At 27.4% G+C, this 15,808-nt stretch overlaps 1 protein-coding gene and 1 pseudogene across 1 annotated transcript; one reads left to right on the top strand and one right to left on the bottom strand.

Annotated features, from left to right (window-relative positions):
- Positions 1–6,763: 6,763 nt before the first annotated feature.
- On the bottom strand, positions 6,764–11,072 carry LOC109792313 (isoflavone 3'-hydroxylase). Its single transcript, XM_083068890.1, is given in 4 exon segments — positions 6,764–6,986; positions 6,988–7,484; positions 9,609–9,975; positions 10,506–11,072. Coding segments are annotated over 4 exon segments (1,509 nt in total). The 5' UTR covers positions 11,033–11,072; the 3' UTR covers positions 6,764–6,868.
- A 3,290-nt stretch (positions 11,073–14,362) lies between these two features.
- Positions 14,363–15,341, top strand: LOC145955169 (uncharacterized; annotated as a pseudogene).
- Positions 15,342–15,808: the final 467 nt, after the last annotated feature.

Genomic DNA, 15,808 nt, shown 5'->3' with positions numbered 1-15,808 from the left:
AGAGTCATCTCAACTTTATTTACGACAACATATTCAGCATAGAACTACATAAGCTTTCATTGAGGGATCAGAGAGCGTAGATATCAATTAGGCAAAAATGGTCATGTTTGTCGCATTTTCGAATCATGAAAAAGAAAAAAAAGAATTAAATCTTCTTAAAGCTAACTGCTTAAATTGTTTGATGTCGATAAAAATGTGACTATTTTTTTTCTCTGATAGAGACGAAATTCAAGCAAAGATTAAGCCCAACAAATAATAATAAATAAAAAGGTTGTTAAGACAAAGGATCAACGATCTTACTCTTCGAATTTAGCTGCCTTGGTAAGATCGTGATGGTAACGGCAGTTTTAAGCACCTTGTTGATGAAGATATGAAGCATCAAACTTTGGACTCATTCTTTCAACCTTATTAGTGAGAAAAAAATACCTGCAAAGAAGTACTAAAGCCTTTGCTTTTTTAATCTTTCACTCTTCTTGTGGGTGTGTGAGAATTAGTGAACTCATAGGATGTTTATATAGGCCAATTCATCAGGGTTTAGAGAGGGATTTGTACGGATTGAATTCGCCTCCACGATGGTCTGTTCTACAATGATTAAACCCAAAATGAGAAAGCATTAATCATATTACTTTATGGGGAAATTATAGAATTTTTTTTATTTTATGAGATGAGGATACAAAGAATTCTGTTAATGTTTTTCTAATACGTACCATATTTGAGAAAAGACAATTTAGATAATCGCATTTTGTTACGGAAGGTTTTCAAACTAGCTAGGAATGAAATCTACAGAAGAATGAAATTTCTTAAATTGGTAGATTTGTTGCTTCTTCTTTCTTTTTTTTTGGTTGCACGTGTAGTGAAAAGATGGAAGATTGACGAAGGGAACGAAAAGGCCAAATTGGAATTTTATTTTGCCTTCATTCCCGATAGTCAACTGATCCAACAATATTAAATTATGTATAGATACATGAGAAAAATTTAAACGATATCGATATAATTTTTACTAAGTATTATATCGTTTAATAACTTAATAATTTTATATCAAATATGAATTTTATAAATCTAACAATTAGATTAAAAAAATTTTATTATAGATTATATATACAAAATTTTATATTGATTCAAGATAATTTGATACTTCATTCTTATAAAATAAAATTGATGTAATATATATATTTTAAAATATAATATATACATTTTTTTCCTTGTCCAAAACAAAGTCAAATATTATCAACAAACAACCATTAAATATTAATGTGTTTGAGCTATAGCATAACTTTTACTGAAATACTCAATTAAAAAAAAATAGAAGAAAATGGTATATATAGTTTTATATTTAATATGTCCTCAAATAAAAAATTATTTATGATGCAAACACTTCTGAAATCATGTACATGCATCTATACATATATGAAATATTAATTACATTATATAATAACAAATACTATATTAATTAATTGAATGCAAAATTAATCTAATGATATAAGTAAAATTAATTTGTTATAAATGTTTGACATTTCTCAAAAATAGAACATTCATTTTTATGCGTTAGAAATAAAGTTCATGTTAGAATAATCGTCTACAATCAAAATTCAAAAGCACTGGATAGTAATTTCCAGCACAGATCTTAACCTTTGAAAATCAAGAAAGTACATAATAAATATATCTACTTCGCAAAAAATTAATGAAAATAAATTAAAATATTTATAAAATAAACTTATATTTATTATAAAAAAAATTAATTATATCATTTATTATGGGCTAAAATGTGTATACAGACATTTATTTTCAGCACGCTTTAGTGATAATTATAACAATTTCTAATTAATTTTAATTATATAAATAATTGATGTTTTTGAGAATAAAATAATTGATGTTTACATGATTAATTAAATAAAAATTAATTTTTTAGGAAAATGTATTTAATGTGTGGCTCGGCCACTTAGCTGGCATTTACAGCCACAATTTAGTCTTAGGTTGGATGACATCAACTATTTGCATTCAAATTAATTACCTAATAGGTGTCAAAAAAGATTAATTACCTAATGTTATTTTTATGCCATTTATTTTTAAAACTATATGTGAGACCATTTTATTTTATCGCAATTTCAAAGTAAAATTTAATTTCTCTCTACTGAAAACTGCAAGACCAAAATAGTTGCAAATACATATATAATCAGTTAATATTTATTCTGTTATTTTGGGTTATTATATTAAAATTTAATTTACTACTTACACATATATAGTAACATATAAAAATTCACATTATAGATAAAATATACATACATATAACTTTATGGAATATATAATTTTATATTAATTTTAAATAAAATTTAATAATATATATTTTATATTACTATAACGCGCTTATTTTTATACTTTTTAAAAATATATCAATATATATTATATTTATATTATATGTAAAAATATTTTTTAACGATAAATATTATGTAATTATATATAAGAAGTGTGTCATTCCATAATTTTTTTTTTTAATTTTGTAGTGTTTGTTTCTTGTTATTAACATAAATTGCTCACAATTTTTCAATGTTTTTCACCAAAAAGAAGTAAAATAATATTTGATATTTATTAATAAACACTTAATAGTAATTATAAATTAAATCATTATAATTATTATGCTGAAAAAAATTTAAGACTGTTTTGAAATAATATCATTAGCTCTCAACCACTTTAATAAATAATTAGATAAAATATTAAAATTAAAAAATTCAATTAAATAGAAAAGTAAATATTCTGTATGCTTTAAAAGATTAAATTTTAGTTCAGTTTATTATTTTATAAAAATACAGATAATACATTAAATTATTATTTATTATAGATTTAAAGCACTTTAAATGAATTAATTTTTTTAATATATTTCAATATATATATACATATAATACTTTTATTTTCAAACTTATTCAAACTATATAAAATATCAATTATTTCATATAAAATTACACATACAATCTTTATTTATGTATGACATATGATAAAAAAAAAGTTATGAACAGACATTCACTATTTTTTATTTCAAATGATTGTATGACATATGATATATACTTTTTTTTTATAATAGGAGAATTTGGATTTTGGAAGGAAAAGATAAAATAAAATTGGGAAAGAAGAGAAATAAAATAAAATAAAAAATAACAAAAACTTTTGAATGGAGAAAAAAAATGGAAGGATCGAGTAATTATGAAAAAAATATATAACTATTTTTTAGTGAAATAATGAAAAATAAAAATAAAAATTATTTATGTTAATGACAAGATTCAAATTTAAATATTTTTCTGTAAGTTTTTGTATAAGTTAAGTAATAAATTATATTAAAAAACTTATCAAAATATGTTCAAAACATCTTACAAGCCACTTATAAGATGGTTTATAAGTTTTCAAATAATCTCATAAATATATTTATAATAAGATAAGTACAAATAAATAGTTGATAATTTTTGTTTAAGGAAAGAGTAGTAAACCATGTTAATTATTGTTCTTATCATAATAAACTTGTATGAAGAAGTTAATCCATAAGATCTCCTTTCCTCCTTGTGAATTGATATTGGTCCATGTAGTAGTTGATTTTCGTTTTCAAGTTGTAAAGGTACTTATAAAAATGACTATGACAATTAAGTTAGTTTAATCAATTTGTTCCGTGTATCCTAAGTTATGTTATACATACCATTCTTCTTGTTAATTATAATTTCCCGTTTACAGCGATTTTATTACAATTGTGATTGTCGTGTAAATAAACCACCTTTTTTGTATAAATACAAATATTGAGTTGATATAGTGAGTTGATTGCCAATCTTAGACCAGCTAGTAATGTTTTATATTTTGTCTAGTTGTTGGTGGCTTTAAACTCAAACTTGATAGATTGTTTAAGCATTATGTTATCTGGTCTTTCTAGAATGACTCCAACACCACTACCTTTAGTGTTAGATGAACTATCCACATATAAGAGCTACCATTGTTCTACTAATTGTAGTACTAGAGTGGGTTCAGCTACAAAATCGGTTAAGCATTAATTAGGCCTTCAAGGAACCTCGACTTTCATATTGGATTTCATACTCAGATAACTTGATAGACCACAATATCATGTGTCCTGCCAACTCTGGTTTTATGAGAATTTGCTTTATTGGATAATCTATTTTGATAACAATTTGAAGTTATTAATGTCAACACCAACTTTTCAATGACTTGATATCGTCTCTTCATATCTTGCGAAACTCGACTTATGAAATAAATTAATAGGAGTTTGTTTCTTACCTTGTTCTTGCACCAAAGCAACACTAATAACATTCTTTGCAATTGTCAAATACACCAAAAGATCAACTTAATTAGTGATTCAGGTTGCTCAAAATTGGTGGAGTTGATAAAAAAATTTTGAATTCCACAAAGGCTTTTTCACATTGACCAGTCCAACAAAAATCTTTAGGTTTGCAGAGTAGATTAAAGATTGGTTTCACTTTCTTTACCATCTTTGGGATGAACCTTGAGAGTGATGTTAATCTTCTTGCAAGTCATTGTACCTCCTCTAAAGATTGTTGACTTCTCATCTTCATCAAGGCTTCACATTTGTCAAGGTTTGCTTCAATACCTTTGTTAGTGATCATAAATAATCCAAGAAAATTTTCTCCTTGTACACTGAAAATGCATTTCTTTAAATTCAATCTCATGTTATGCTTTTGATTTTGTCTAAATATTTCGATCAAATCTTCCACATGAGATTTAGCAATCATGTCATCCATATACACTTCAACATTTCCTTTCGATTCATTGACTAAAAAACATTATCCATCGATCTTTTATAAGTAACCCCAACATTCTTGAGACTAAAAGCCATAACTCGGTAGTAAAAGTTGGATTAATCAGTGATAAATGTTGTACACTTCTTATTTGGTGGGTTCATCATGATTTGATTATAATTAGAATAAGTATCGAGAAAACTTAAAATGACATAACTTGAAGCTACATCTATTAATCTATCAATGTTGGGCAATGGATATGCGTCTTTAGGAAAAGCTTTGTTGAGTTTAGTGTAATCAATACACATACGTCATTTCCCTTTAGATTTCTTAACCATCATCACATTGGCCAACCAAGTTATATATTTAACTTTTCTGATGAATTTTGTATCAAGTAGCTTCTTGGTCTCAGTTATAACAGCTTTTTGACGTTCTCCATTGATTTTTCTTTTCTTTTTTCTAGGCTATAGGTTTTATTTCTTTACAAATTGTTAATCTATGGCAAATAAAGTTGGGATCTATCCCTGGAATATCTATACTACACTAAGCAAAGTGATCAAAATTTTCAATAATCACAACAATGATTTTACCTTTCAATAATAGATCTAGATGTTTGCTAATCCTTATGCATTACCCTAGTACGTTGCTTGCCAATTGGAAATTCTATGAGTTTGTCAATACGATATTGATTTACTCAATAATTATCAATATCTAATTTTAGATCTAGCTTAGTCATTCTAATGTTAGCAATATGAGCCATCATGGGTGGAGATTGAGTCACCAATAACTTAGTGTTTAAACTCGAAGGTGATACTTTTAAGCTTTATGCATAACATTGCCAAATAGTTTTCTAGTTAGCTTTTATGGAGATCATTTTTCCATTTGTCCCTAAGAACTTTGTGGTTAGATGAGGAGTTGACACAATAACTCCAAGTTGGTTCAACGTTGGACGCCCTATAAGTATGTTATAAGATGTCTTAGCCTCAGCTAACGAGTACTTAACCATGATTCTTCTTGCATTTGGTGTTGGTCCAAAAAGTTGTTAATAATTCCACGTAGCCACGAGTATGTACTCACTCTCCTACAAAACCAATTAAAGGTTCTATATATGACTGGATAAAAGTGTATGGAATGTCTAACTTCAAGAAAGTTGGCCAATAAAGTACATTAGTCGAATTTCCTTAGTTAATAAACGTTTTTTGCACTTCCCAATTTTCTAACTCAATAACAATCACCATTAGATCATCTTAGTTTAAACTAACAGTAGTCATCATCGATAAGTGTGATTAGTGAAATAGATTGGTTAAAGGTATTAAACATGATTATGAATATTTCGCAAATGACTTTTGTGCTAAATTGGTAGTGCGCATCCTCGTGCAAATCCTTTAACAATGATCTTGATTACACCATGAAGATTAGTATTGTCATTGTTTTATTCGTCAACTTGTTGTTGTGTTGTTGGTAACTTGTTCTTTGGGCTAATCTTATAGCAAAATAAAAGTTGTTTTTAAGAAATTAATTATTTTTTGGGTATATAAAAAGTTGAAAATTTGAAACTTATGATTACTTTTTAATTTTTATTTTATTTTAAGCCAATTTGTTACATGGACTTATTTTCTTGTTGTATTCAAAAGAAATTAAACATGTAACAATTTTTTTTTATAAATAAATTTATCCAAACAAAATTTCATTTTAATTATAATCAACTATACAATAATTGACTATTCATATAATTAATTATTAAAATAATTTAATTTTTATAACTTTCTCAAACACACTAAAACTAAAATTATGCATATTTTAGTCAGTAAAAATTATTTAAATTAAAAAATATAAGATAAGTCATTAGTCAACGACTACAAGTGATACATATTAGATTCGAACGTAAAATCTGATAGATATAGATTCTCACGTAACCTCTTGTAAGACAATTAATTAATTACTCCATATACAATATTGTGAACTACAGTTTAACGAAGAAGAAGAAGATGACGGTCCTAATTTTACCTAATCGAATATTAATTTGAGAAACATGTTATTATTTATTTATTAATTTATTTATGCATGTTTATCTTATAGATGCGAAAAATACAAATACTTATTGCAGATTCTGCCACTACATCCTAAACAACAAATTCATGCATAACTTTCTGGCTGATTGGACGTGCTCTGCACATAGCTTCTAGTGGAATTATCTTCGGCATAGCCACCCCTTTATTCTCATTCATATCAATTTCTTCATCTTGTTCGTTTCCATTCAAAACATTGAATCAACAATCCCAAAGTCAATCCCATTGAACGATGTGCCAAACCTAATCCTGGACAAGCCCTTCTTCCCAATCCGAATGACATTAATTTGTTTACTTCTCCTTCCTTCTCAAACCTCTCTGGCTTAAAGGATTCAGCATCATTCCAAAGTTGAGGATCTCTTTGAATGGCCCATGCATTGATCAACACTATGGTGTCACGTGGAATAGTGTATCCTTCAATAGTGCACTCATCTGAGGAATAATGAGGCAATAGTAATGGAGCTGGAGTGTATAATCGAAGTGTCTCGTAGACAATATTTTGAATATAAGGAAGATTTGGAATGTCTGACTCATCTACCAAGCGATCTTGTCCAACGTAAGTGTCTATTTCATCCTTTGCTTTCTTCAATATTTCTGGCTGATTTAATAAAGCAGCTAGTGCCCACTCTATACTCACGGCTGTTGTGTCTGTTCCCGCCAGGAGCATGCCCTACAATTAAATTGGATGCAAGCAATCAATTATTATTATTTTTTAACTCTTAATAGTATTATAATGTCCATTTGATATGGCTATACTATATTAATGGATACACTGATTAACGAAGCTCTATCAATTCCGAACAATGATTAAAGATTAATCTTATTCTTCACTATTTAATTTATTATTGAAAAAATTTATAACTCCACTAACACAACAAATAAATAAATTACTTAGTAAAGTTATAATATGATCAAACAAAAGTTGGAAAACAAAAAAGTACTATTGTCTCTCCTTACCATTCTTCGTATATATGATTAAATAACTGCAATTTTATTTCAATTTTAACATTCAAATTTAAAAATTACTAATAATTAGTCAAATAAGTACGGTAGTTTGCTCGATCTCTAAGACATTATTATGTAAGATATGAGGTATACTTTATAGGAATAAAATATTAACTTCTAATTGTACCCATCCAATAATTAATAACTTTATTTCATGTTCTACCTTTTTACGGGAGAATATTAGCCGTCTATAACATTATGATGAGAACTTTACTTTATAAGAAAAATATATATTGACTTTGAACTAAGAGTTTAAATAATTTGCGTTATTAATTATTTTTAGTAAATTTCTTGTTATTATAAATGATTTTAAAACATTTACTATAATGTTCACTTTAATGATAGAATGATCAATTCGAGTTTAAATTTTTTTAGTGAATTAAATTTAATCTTTCACACAGAATATTTCTATTTAGTTTAAAAAAAGGCTTATATTTAAAACGAAAGAGTATATTTTAAACAATAAAAATATAATTTAAAACTAAATTAAATTTTAACTGCATTTGTTAACCTGAGAATCTAAGTACGTTGATTTCGGAATTTTCTTACGTGTAATATTTCCATTCAGTAATATTCTAGTCTTTAGTTAAAAATAAAAGAGAATTTTTTTATTATATATATTATTAATATGAAATATCTATTAGTTTTACTGATGTCCTACTGTAACTCATTTACAATTTTTGTTTCAAAATTATAGGGTATGTTTGTTTGTTTCATTATTAAAGGAGAAACACGTTTAACTTTTTATTTTATTAAATAATTAAAAACATTATCTCTTTTTTTTTTCCTAAACGAAACATATACACCCTAAACTTTTAAGAATATTTCTTTTTTTATTTTGTTATCTGTTTTTCAATTTGTTTTTTATAATTGTTTTCTAAACTTGTATTTTAAGCTCCCTTCAAAAAATGGTTTATCTCTTAAAACCAGCACAATTCACTGCTTTAATTATGTTTAAAACTTGCTTATGAGTTCTTATTATACAAAAACTTTATTCTTTATATTTGTAATCAGATGATAGCGGCCTTGAAATTTAAGAATAAGTTTATCAAATTATGCTAGTATTTATTGTGAAATTTTTGAGGTCTTTTAAAGTAAAGTGTAAGTTTTTATAATTTAAAAAGCATGGAGATGTATATGTTATACTTAGAATTTATACTAATATATAAAAGAAATATTTCTTTTAATAACTACCTTGATCACCATATTTTATTGACTATTATATCCTTTTATTTTAAAAATTAAAAAGTTAATAGTTTTTTCAAAATCAAAATTAGAATTAATTAACTAATTATAACATTAGATTAATTTATATTTATTACTTAATTTTTATTTTATTTTATTTTTAATTCGTGCCTTGACAATAATAATAATAATAATAATAATAATAATAATAATATATCTTACAATTTATTCGTAATAATTGGTAACTTATTGATTTAATTTTTGAGTTAATGATTTGACCTGGTACCTAATAGTATTAACTTAATACTGTAGCTTGCAAACACGGTGGTGACGTGGTCACGTTAATGGATATCCCACATGGATTAATTAATAAAATAATATAGTTAATAATGATAATCATGAAAGTAAGGACTTAAAAATCAAATTTTGTAGAAACAGGTCTAAATTTATTTGTAATGACGGAAGGGAAGTTGACGAGAAAGTCTCTAATTAAATTATTTTTAAAAATAAAAAAGAAATGAAATAGGTGCAATAATAGTGAGTTAATGATTATAAATTAAGCAGAGAGTGAAAGTGAAGAAGTGAATTTGGAAGGTGTTATTACCTGAATGAGGCCTTTGATAATATGATCGGAGTAGTACTCAGGCTGAGATTTCTGCAAAGACAAGAGATGTTCGATCATGGTGTTGGCTTTGTGCTTTCCACTGCGATGCTCTTGAAGGAGACCCTGCAAGAACGCATCTGCTCTCGTGCTAATCGCCTTCAGCCTCTGCTCCAAACCGTCGAAATCGAACAACCTAAGCAGAGGCACGAAGTCTCCCTTGTTGCTTGCGCCCAACAACATCATCATCTCCGATATTATGTCTCTGAACTGCTTCGCTTCCTCCGCATCGGCAGCCTCCACGTCATCGCCGTAGTACCTTTTTCCAGATATCATTCTCATCATGTTGTTGAATGTCATCTCCGTAAGCCTGCAAAATATTATATTTATTTGCTCACTTATACTTATAATTAGGTAGGTCTAGGTCCCACAACCACTGTCTTATTCATCTTAATCACAAACTATTCCATGGCCAGCAATTTTTATTATTAGTTTTTTTCTATAAATTAAAAAAAATTAATTAATTTGATATTAATCACTACCTGGGTTTAGGGCATTTTTTAAAAATTCAAACCAAATCAAACTGATCTTATAAAATAAATTAGTTAACTGATTTAATTTTTATAAAGTAAATTAATTTAATTCTTTTTAAATATAGATCAATTTTTTTGAAATTAGATAAGATCGATGTGATATGATTATCTATTTTTTACTCACATATAAATCAGTTTTTTTTAAAAATCAAATTGAATTAAATTAATTCATTTTATAAAAATAAATCAAATAATTAAACTAATTTTATAAAATGGATCGGTTTAAATTTTTTTTTTTAAAATAGATCTAATTTTTCAATATAGATCAAATTAGTTTAAATCCATTTAATTTTTTACACACCCCTACCTGGGTCTGAGTTTGACTTGGGTGAAGCCCTTGCATGATTCATGGACAAGCTTTTGGATGACCCTGATGGTCTCTTCCCTTCGGATGTGGAAGAAGGAGTTGAGGCGTTGCGTGGAGAGGACGTCGATGGTGATGATGCGGCGGAGGTTGCGCCAGTGGTCGCCGTAGGAGGAGGAGCCCATGCTGGTGTAGTTGTAGAAGAGGTACTTTCCGGTGAGGAACTGTGGGCGGTTAGCGAGGACGATGTCGTATTTGGTGAAGCATTCTTGGACCATGGTTGGGGAGGAGATGACCACCACAAAGCGTGAACCGAACCACAGAGAGAAGATGTGGCCATACTTTTGTGACAAACTGTGGAGGGAGCGGTGGAGCAGTGGGGACTTCAGCATGTGGAGGTTTCCGATCAAGGGAAGTGTTGGTGGACATGGTGGAAGGTTTTTGCTTCTTTTTCTTCTTCTTTGTACAACAAACTTGAACGTGAGAATGAAAACAAGAGCAAGGAGGGAGTAATACAAGAAGGGAGCCATGGGGTTTTACTTTTGCTCATGCTCATTAAGCTAACACCTAGGATATGCTTTTATAGCTCAATTTATTACCATTTGCTTATTATAAGTATATAATAACTAAAATATCATTATAACTATTCCACATTTATACTCTTGTTAATTAAGTATAAGTATGACATCTGCATGTTAATTAAGTTTAAGTTTAAAACACTGAGTAAACCTATAATTTTTTTTTCCAATGAAATGTTTTAATTAAACACTATCTCAAAGTTAATATATTAAAATAATGTATTCACGAAAGTTTTTATTGATAATTGCGAAAATCAATTACAAAAGTATTCAGTAGACTTTTCGTATGTCAAAACAATTATTGAGCAAGAAACTTATGTGTATATTATATAATGGGATATGAACATAGAATAATGTATATCTAAAATTCAGTTCTCTTCCGATAAATGATCCACGGATGAAGTTTTCAAAGTTTAATTAATTGCCGTTCACGTATGTAAGTAATCAATGAAAAAAAGAAAGTAAGAGGTTAGTTATCAGTCCCTTTCACTAGGGTGAATATATAAACTTTTCATTTTATTTTTAATTCTTCGACATTATGATTATTAATTAATTAAGAACTTTTCTAACTTTTTATTAACTTCAATTTTTGTTCATCACATTTATTCATAAATTAAATTTTGATATTTTAAAATAGTATTAATAATTAAAATAATCTTACATGATAATATAAATTATCTATCATAAATTTAAATATAATTTTTATATTAATAACATTTATTTATAAAAATTTAAATGAATTTATATATTTAAATAATATTTATTTGAAATAATTTATTATAAATATTATTTACTTATAAAATATATAAAGGGAATATTCTTTTTTGTCTATTTTTTCAAAGATAAATATATCTTTACATTTTATTTTATTTTATTACTAATTTATATTTAAAAATAAAATAAAAAATAACTATCCACTTTAAAAATAAAATTACTCACTTTTTAATGGAAATACTAATTTATTTTACTTTTTTTCAGAAGAAGCACGATGCTAATATATAATAATAAGGTTAAAATAGTAGCACTAGATAATTAGTGCAGTTGTACTTAAAAAAAAGTTGGTGGGTTTTAATCGCATGCCGCGTAACAAAAGACAAAGTGAACGTTTGAGGTATTTTCGCTTTCCTGGATCCTCTCAAAGGAAGAGTATTTATTTTTGAAGAATATTTAATCATTTATTAACATAAAAAAATGTTAAATATTAACAGCATTGTTGTAACAGCAAAGGAATTGATGTTTCAAATCTTTATTATAATAAAAGAAAGGAAGTCTATGAGTTTTTTTTCTGATTAAAATAAGAGTAGTTATGTAATTTTATCTTATTATAATTATTCTGAATTTTATTTTTTAATAAATTCTAAATATTTAGTATTCTTAAACAGAAAAAAACTCTTCCTCTTCTTTTCCACTCAAAGAAGCAATTATGTATATCTATTTCTTATGTATTGGTTATAGCTTTTCAATACCAATTAATCTCAACTATCTTCTAATTTTTAAACATTTTTCTTTTTAAAACTTCGTTTTGATTGTTTAGTTTCATCATACTCCCTATTTCTAAAAATATTTTCTCCATATATACATTGTCTACTTTCTGAGGTACTTTTGTATTTCTTATCTGAGGATTCACACTTTCTCTATCAATTATAGAAAAACTATTTTTAGGTAAGCCTGTATGAAGTTTTAATTTTAAAGGTTGGTTGTTTCAATGTTTATGTATAGTGAAGATATTATTAAAAGTTTCTTCCTTTTTACTTTCATCTTCTTCTTAGAAGACATGGTTCAGAGGTTTACATTACTAAAAGACATTACAGCAGGGAGAATTGACGGGAAGATAAGAGTTCATTGTGGAGGCTGCTAGAGTTTAAGAATCTATTGCAAACAAGTTTCTTGGAGATAATTTTGGTGGATGAAGAGGTTTTTTTTCATAGATATAACAATTATAAATTTCATTTTTGGATAGTGTAGTTTTTTGATTTTGCTTCTGTTTGAAATTTTCATCTTCACCAAAAAATTATGATTAGTAAGGATATTATTTTCAAAATCAATTACAATGAGTCAATGATCTTAATAAAGATATTGATAAATTTTTCAGCATGTATATTCTTTTTTAGAAGCTAATGTATTTATTTTCTCTATTCTTTAAATCATTTTTACCTATTATAATTCAAATAATAGCATTATTTTAAAACAAATGAAATTAGTCTGATTCAAATAATAATCCTTTTGTAAATATATTTTTTTAGTTCTTGATTTTTTATTCATATTAATATATTAGCCTTTTACTTAATAGTTTTTCCTAAAGATAAGAGTTCGTATATTAGCCAAGAATGTGGAGCAATGATGTGGTATTATGAGAGAGTGCAAAAGGGTTATAATCCAACAAATCCTAGATTCTCTTTGTGTTGCATGCAAAGTAAAATAAAGCTTCTTGATTTGTTGTTTGCACCTCAATCTTTGATGGATCTTTACTTTAAGAATGACAGAAAGACTAAGTTATTCTTGGAGAATATTAGATCATTTAACATGATGTTTTCATCCACCTCTATAGGGGGTAAGATAGATGGGTCATTAAATAATGGATCAGGTCCTCTAATTTTTGTCATAAGTGGTGAGAATTACCATAGAATTGGTAGTTTTCTTCCTAATCCAGGAGAGCAACCCAAATTTTCTCAATTGTACATATATGACATGGAAAATGAAGTTGCTAACAGGATTTCTGTTGGTAGGTAATTACTGATACATTTGGATATATTATTTATTTATTTTATGAAATTTCCATACTCAATTTATGTGTTGAGTACTTATCTTAAATGATTTTTTATTCTATTATATTGTAGGATGGATAAAAATTTTAATCTATTGCATACAGAAATAGTGTCTGACATTAAAAAGATGCTTGACTCTCATAATCCTATGTTCAAACATATAGGATGGTTCAAGATCGACTAAAGGAAAGTAATGCACACAACCTGAAATTGAGAATAATAGGGAAAAGGGGAAAGGATGGTAGGAGGTATAATCTTCCAACTGCGTATGGGGTTGCGGCTTTAATTGTGGGTGATTTTGATGCAGGCAATGGTAAGAGAGACATTATTTTAGAGACTCGACAAGGATACCTGCAACGAATTTCTGTAGTGAGTTCTGCTTATTTACCACTGCACTATCCACTTTTGTTCCCACGTGGAGAGGATAGATACAGTAATGACATTTCGTTAAATGAAGCTACATCAGACACTTCCAAAATAAGGGAAAAGGTATCCATGAGGGAGTTTTTTGGGAAACATGACTGACCACATATTTTTCCAACATAGAGCCATATTAGCACCAACAAATGAAATTGTTCACCAATTAAATGATTACATACTATCATTGATTCCTGGAGAATTAAAGTCATATTTGAGTTCAGCTAGTACATGTTCTACTAAAGGGCAATTAGGTACATCTGATGATGTTCATACCCCCTGAATTCCTTAATACTATCATTACTTCTGGACTTCTAAATCATGAGGTGAAATTGAAAGTCGGTGTTCCGATAATGTTGTTGAGAAATATAGATCAATCTTTTGGGTTGTGTAATGGAACTAGACTTATCATAACTCAGTTGGGTAAATATGTTTTGGAGGCAAAAGTGATATCGGGCAGCAATATTGGACAAAAGGTTTTTATTCCTCGATTGTCCTTAATTCCATCAGATAAGAGAATTCCTTTTAAATTTCAACGTAGACAATTTCCAATAAATGTCTCCTTTGCCATGAAAATAAATAAAAGTCAAGGACAATCATTGAAGCATGTTGTCATCTATCTTCCGCAACCTATTTTCTCATATGGCCAATTATATGCCGTAATATCTCGAGTCACATCTCGCAGTGGTCTGAAAATTCTTATTTGTGACGATGAGGTAAATGGTTCAACATCTACTACTAATGTAGTTTATAAAGTAGTCTTTCAGACTTTGACATATAGGTAACTTGCATTTTTTTATAATATTATAAAAGGAAAATATGTCTACTTTAGTTTTAATTTTACCAATTTTTCAAGCATTTCACCAAGTTTATTTTCTATGATGGATGTGTTCAGGAGTCATTACATAATTACTGTATAAGGTAAAAATTTAATTTTGTTTCCTTCCCATTTTAATTATTACATCTTTATAACATTTTAATATTACACATCTTATAAGTTAATCATAAGTTTTTTTTTTCTTCAGGTTAATGCATTAATTCATATTGTAGATGTTGATAATTTTGAAGTTGAGGCATAATACAATTTAGTTTTCCTAATACCTCATATTATCATATTTTCAATCGTTTATCATTATCACTTTATTCGTATATTCAAATATTTTTTTTATATTGCGTTGAGTTCAATTAGTTTTTATAATTTTATATATATTATTAAAATAAAATTTATTTATTATAATATTTTATTTTCCGTGCAACACATGCGTACAGGTTTAGTAATTTAAAAAGTACACTAAATTATATTTTCTCACGTTTTCGTCTCAATTTTGCGTTGGTGATCTCTCCTCCATTCATTTTGGGTGATGTTGTCATTGTTTCGACCACAAACTCACGCTCTCTCGTCCTTTCTCTCATGCACTCTGGTTTTGTCCACTTGTCTCCTTTACTTTTTCATTTTAATTTGTAGTGTTAATTTTGTTGTTTGATTTGATTTGTCGGTGGTTGTGTTGTTGGTTGATTGTTTTGAAGTTTTAAGATTTGATTCCTC

Source organism: Cajanus cajan, chromosome 2 (assembly GCF_000230855.2).
Source record: "Cajanus cajan strain Asha chromosome 2, NIPB_CcT2T_4, whole genome shotgun sequence".
Taxonomy (NCBI): Eukaryota; Viridiplantae; Streptophyta; class Magnoliopsida; order Fabales; family Fabaceae; genus Cajanus; species Cajanus cajan.
This window is presented reverse-complemented; position numbering and strand designations above follow the sequence as displayed.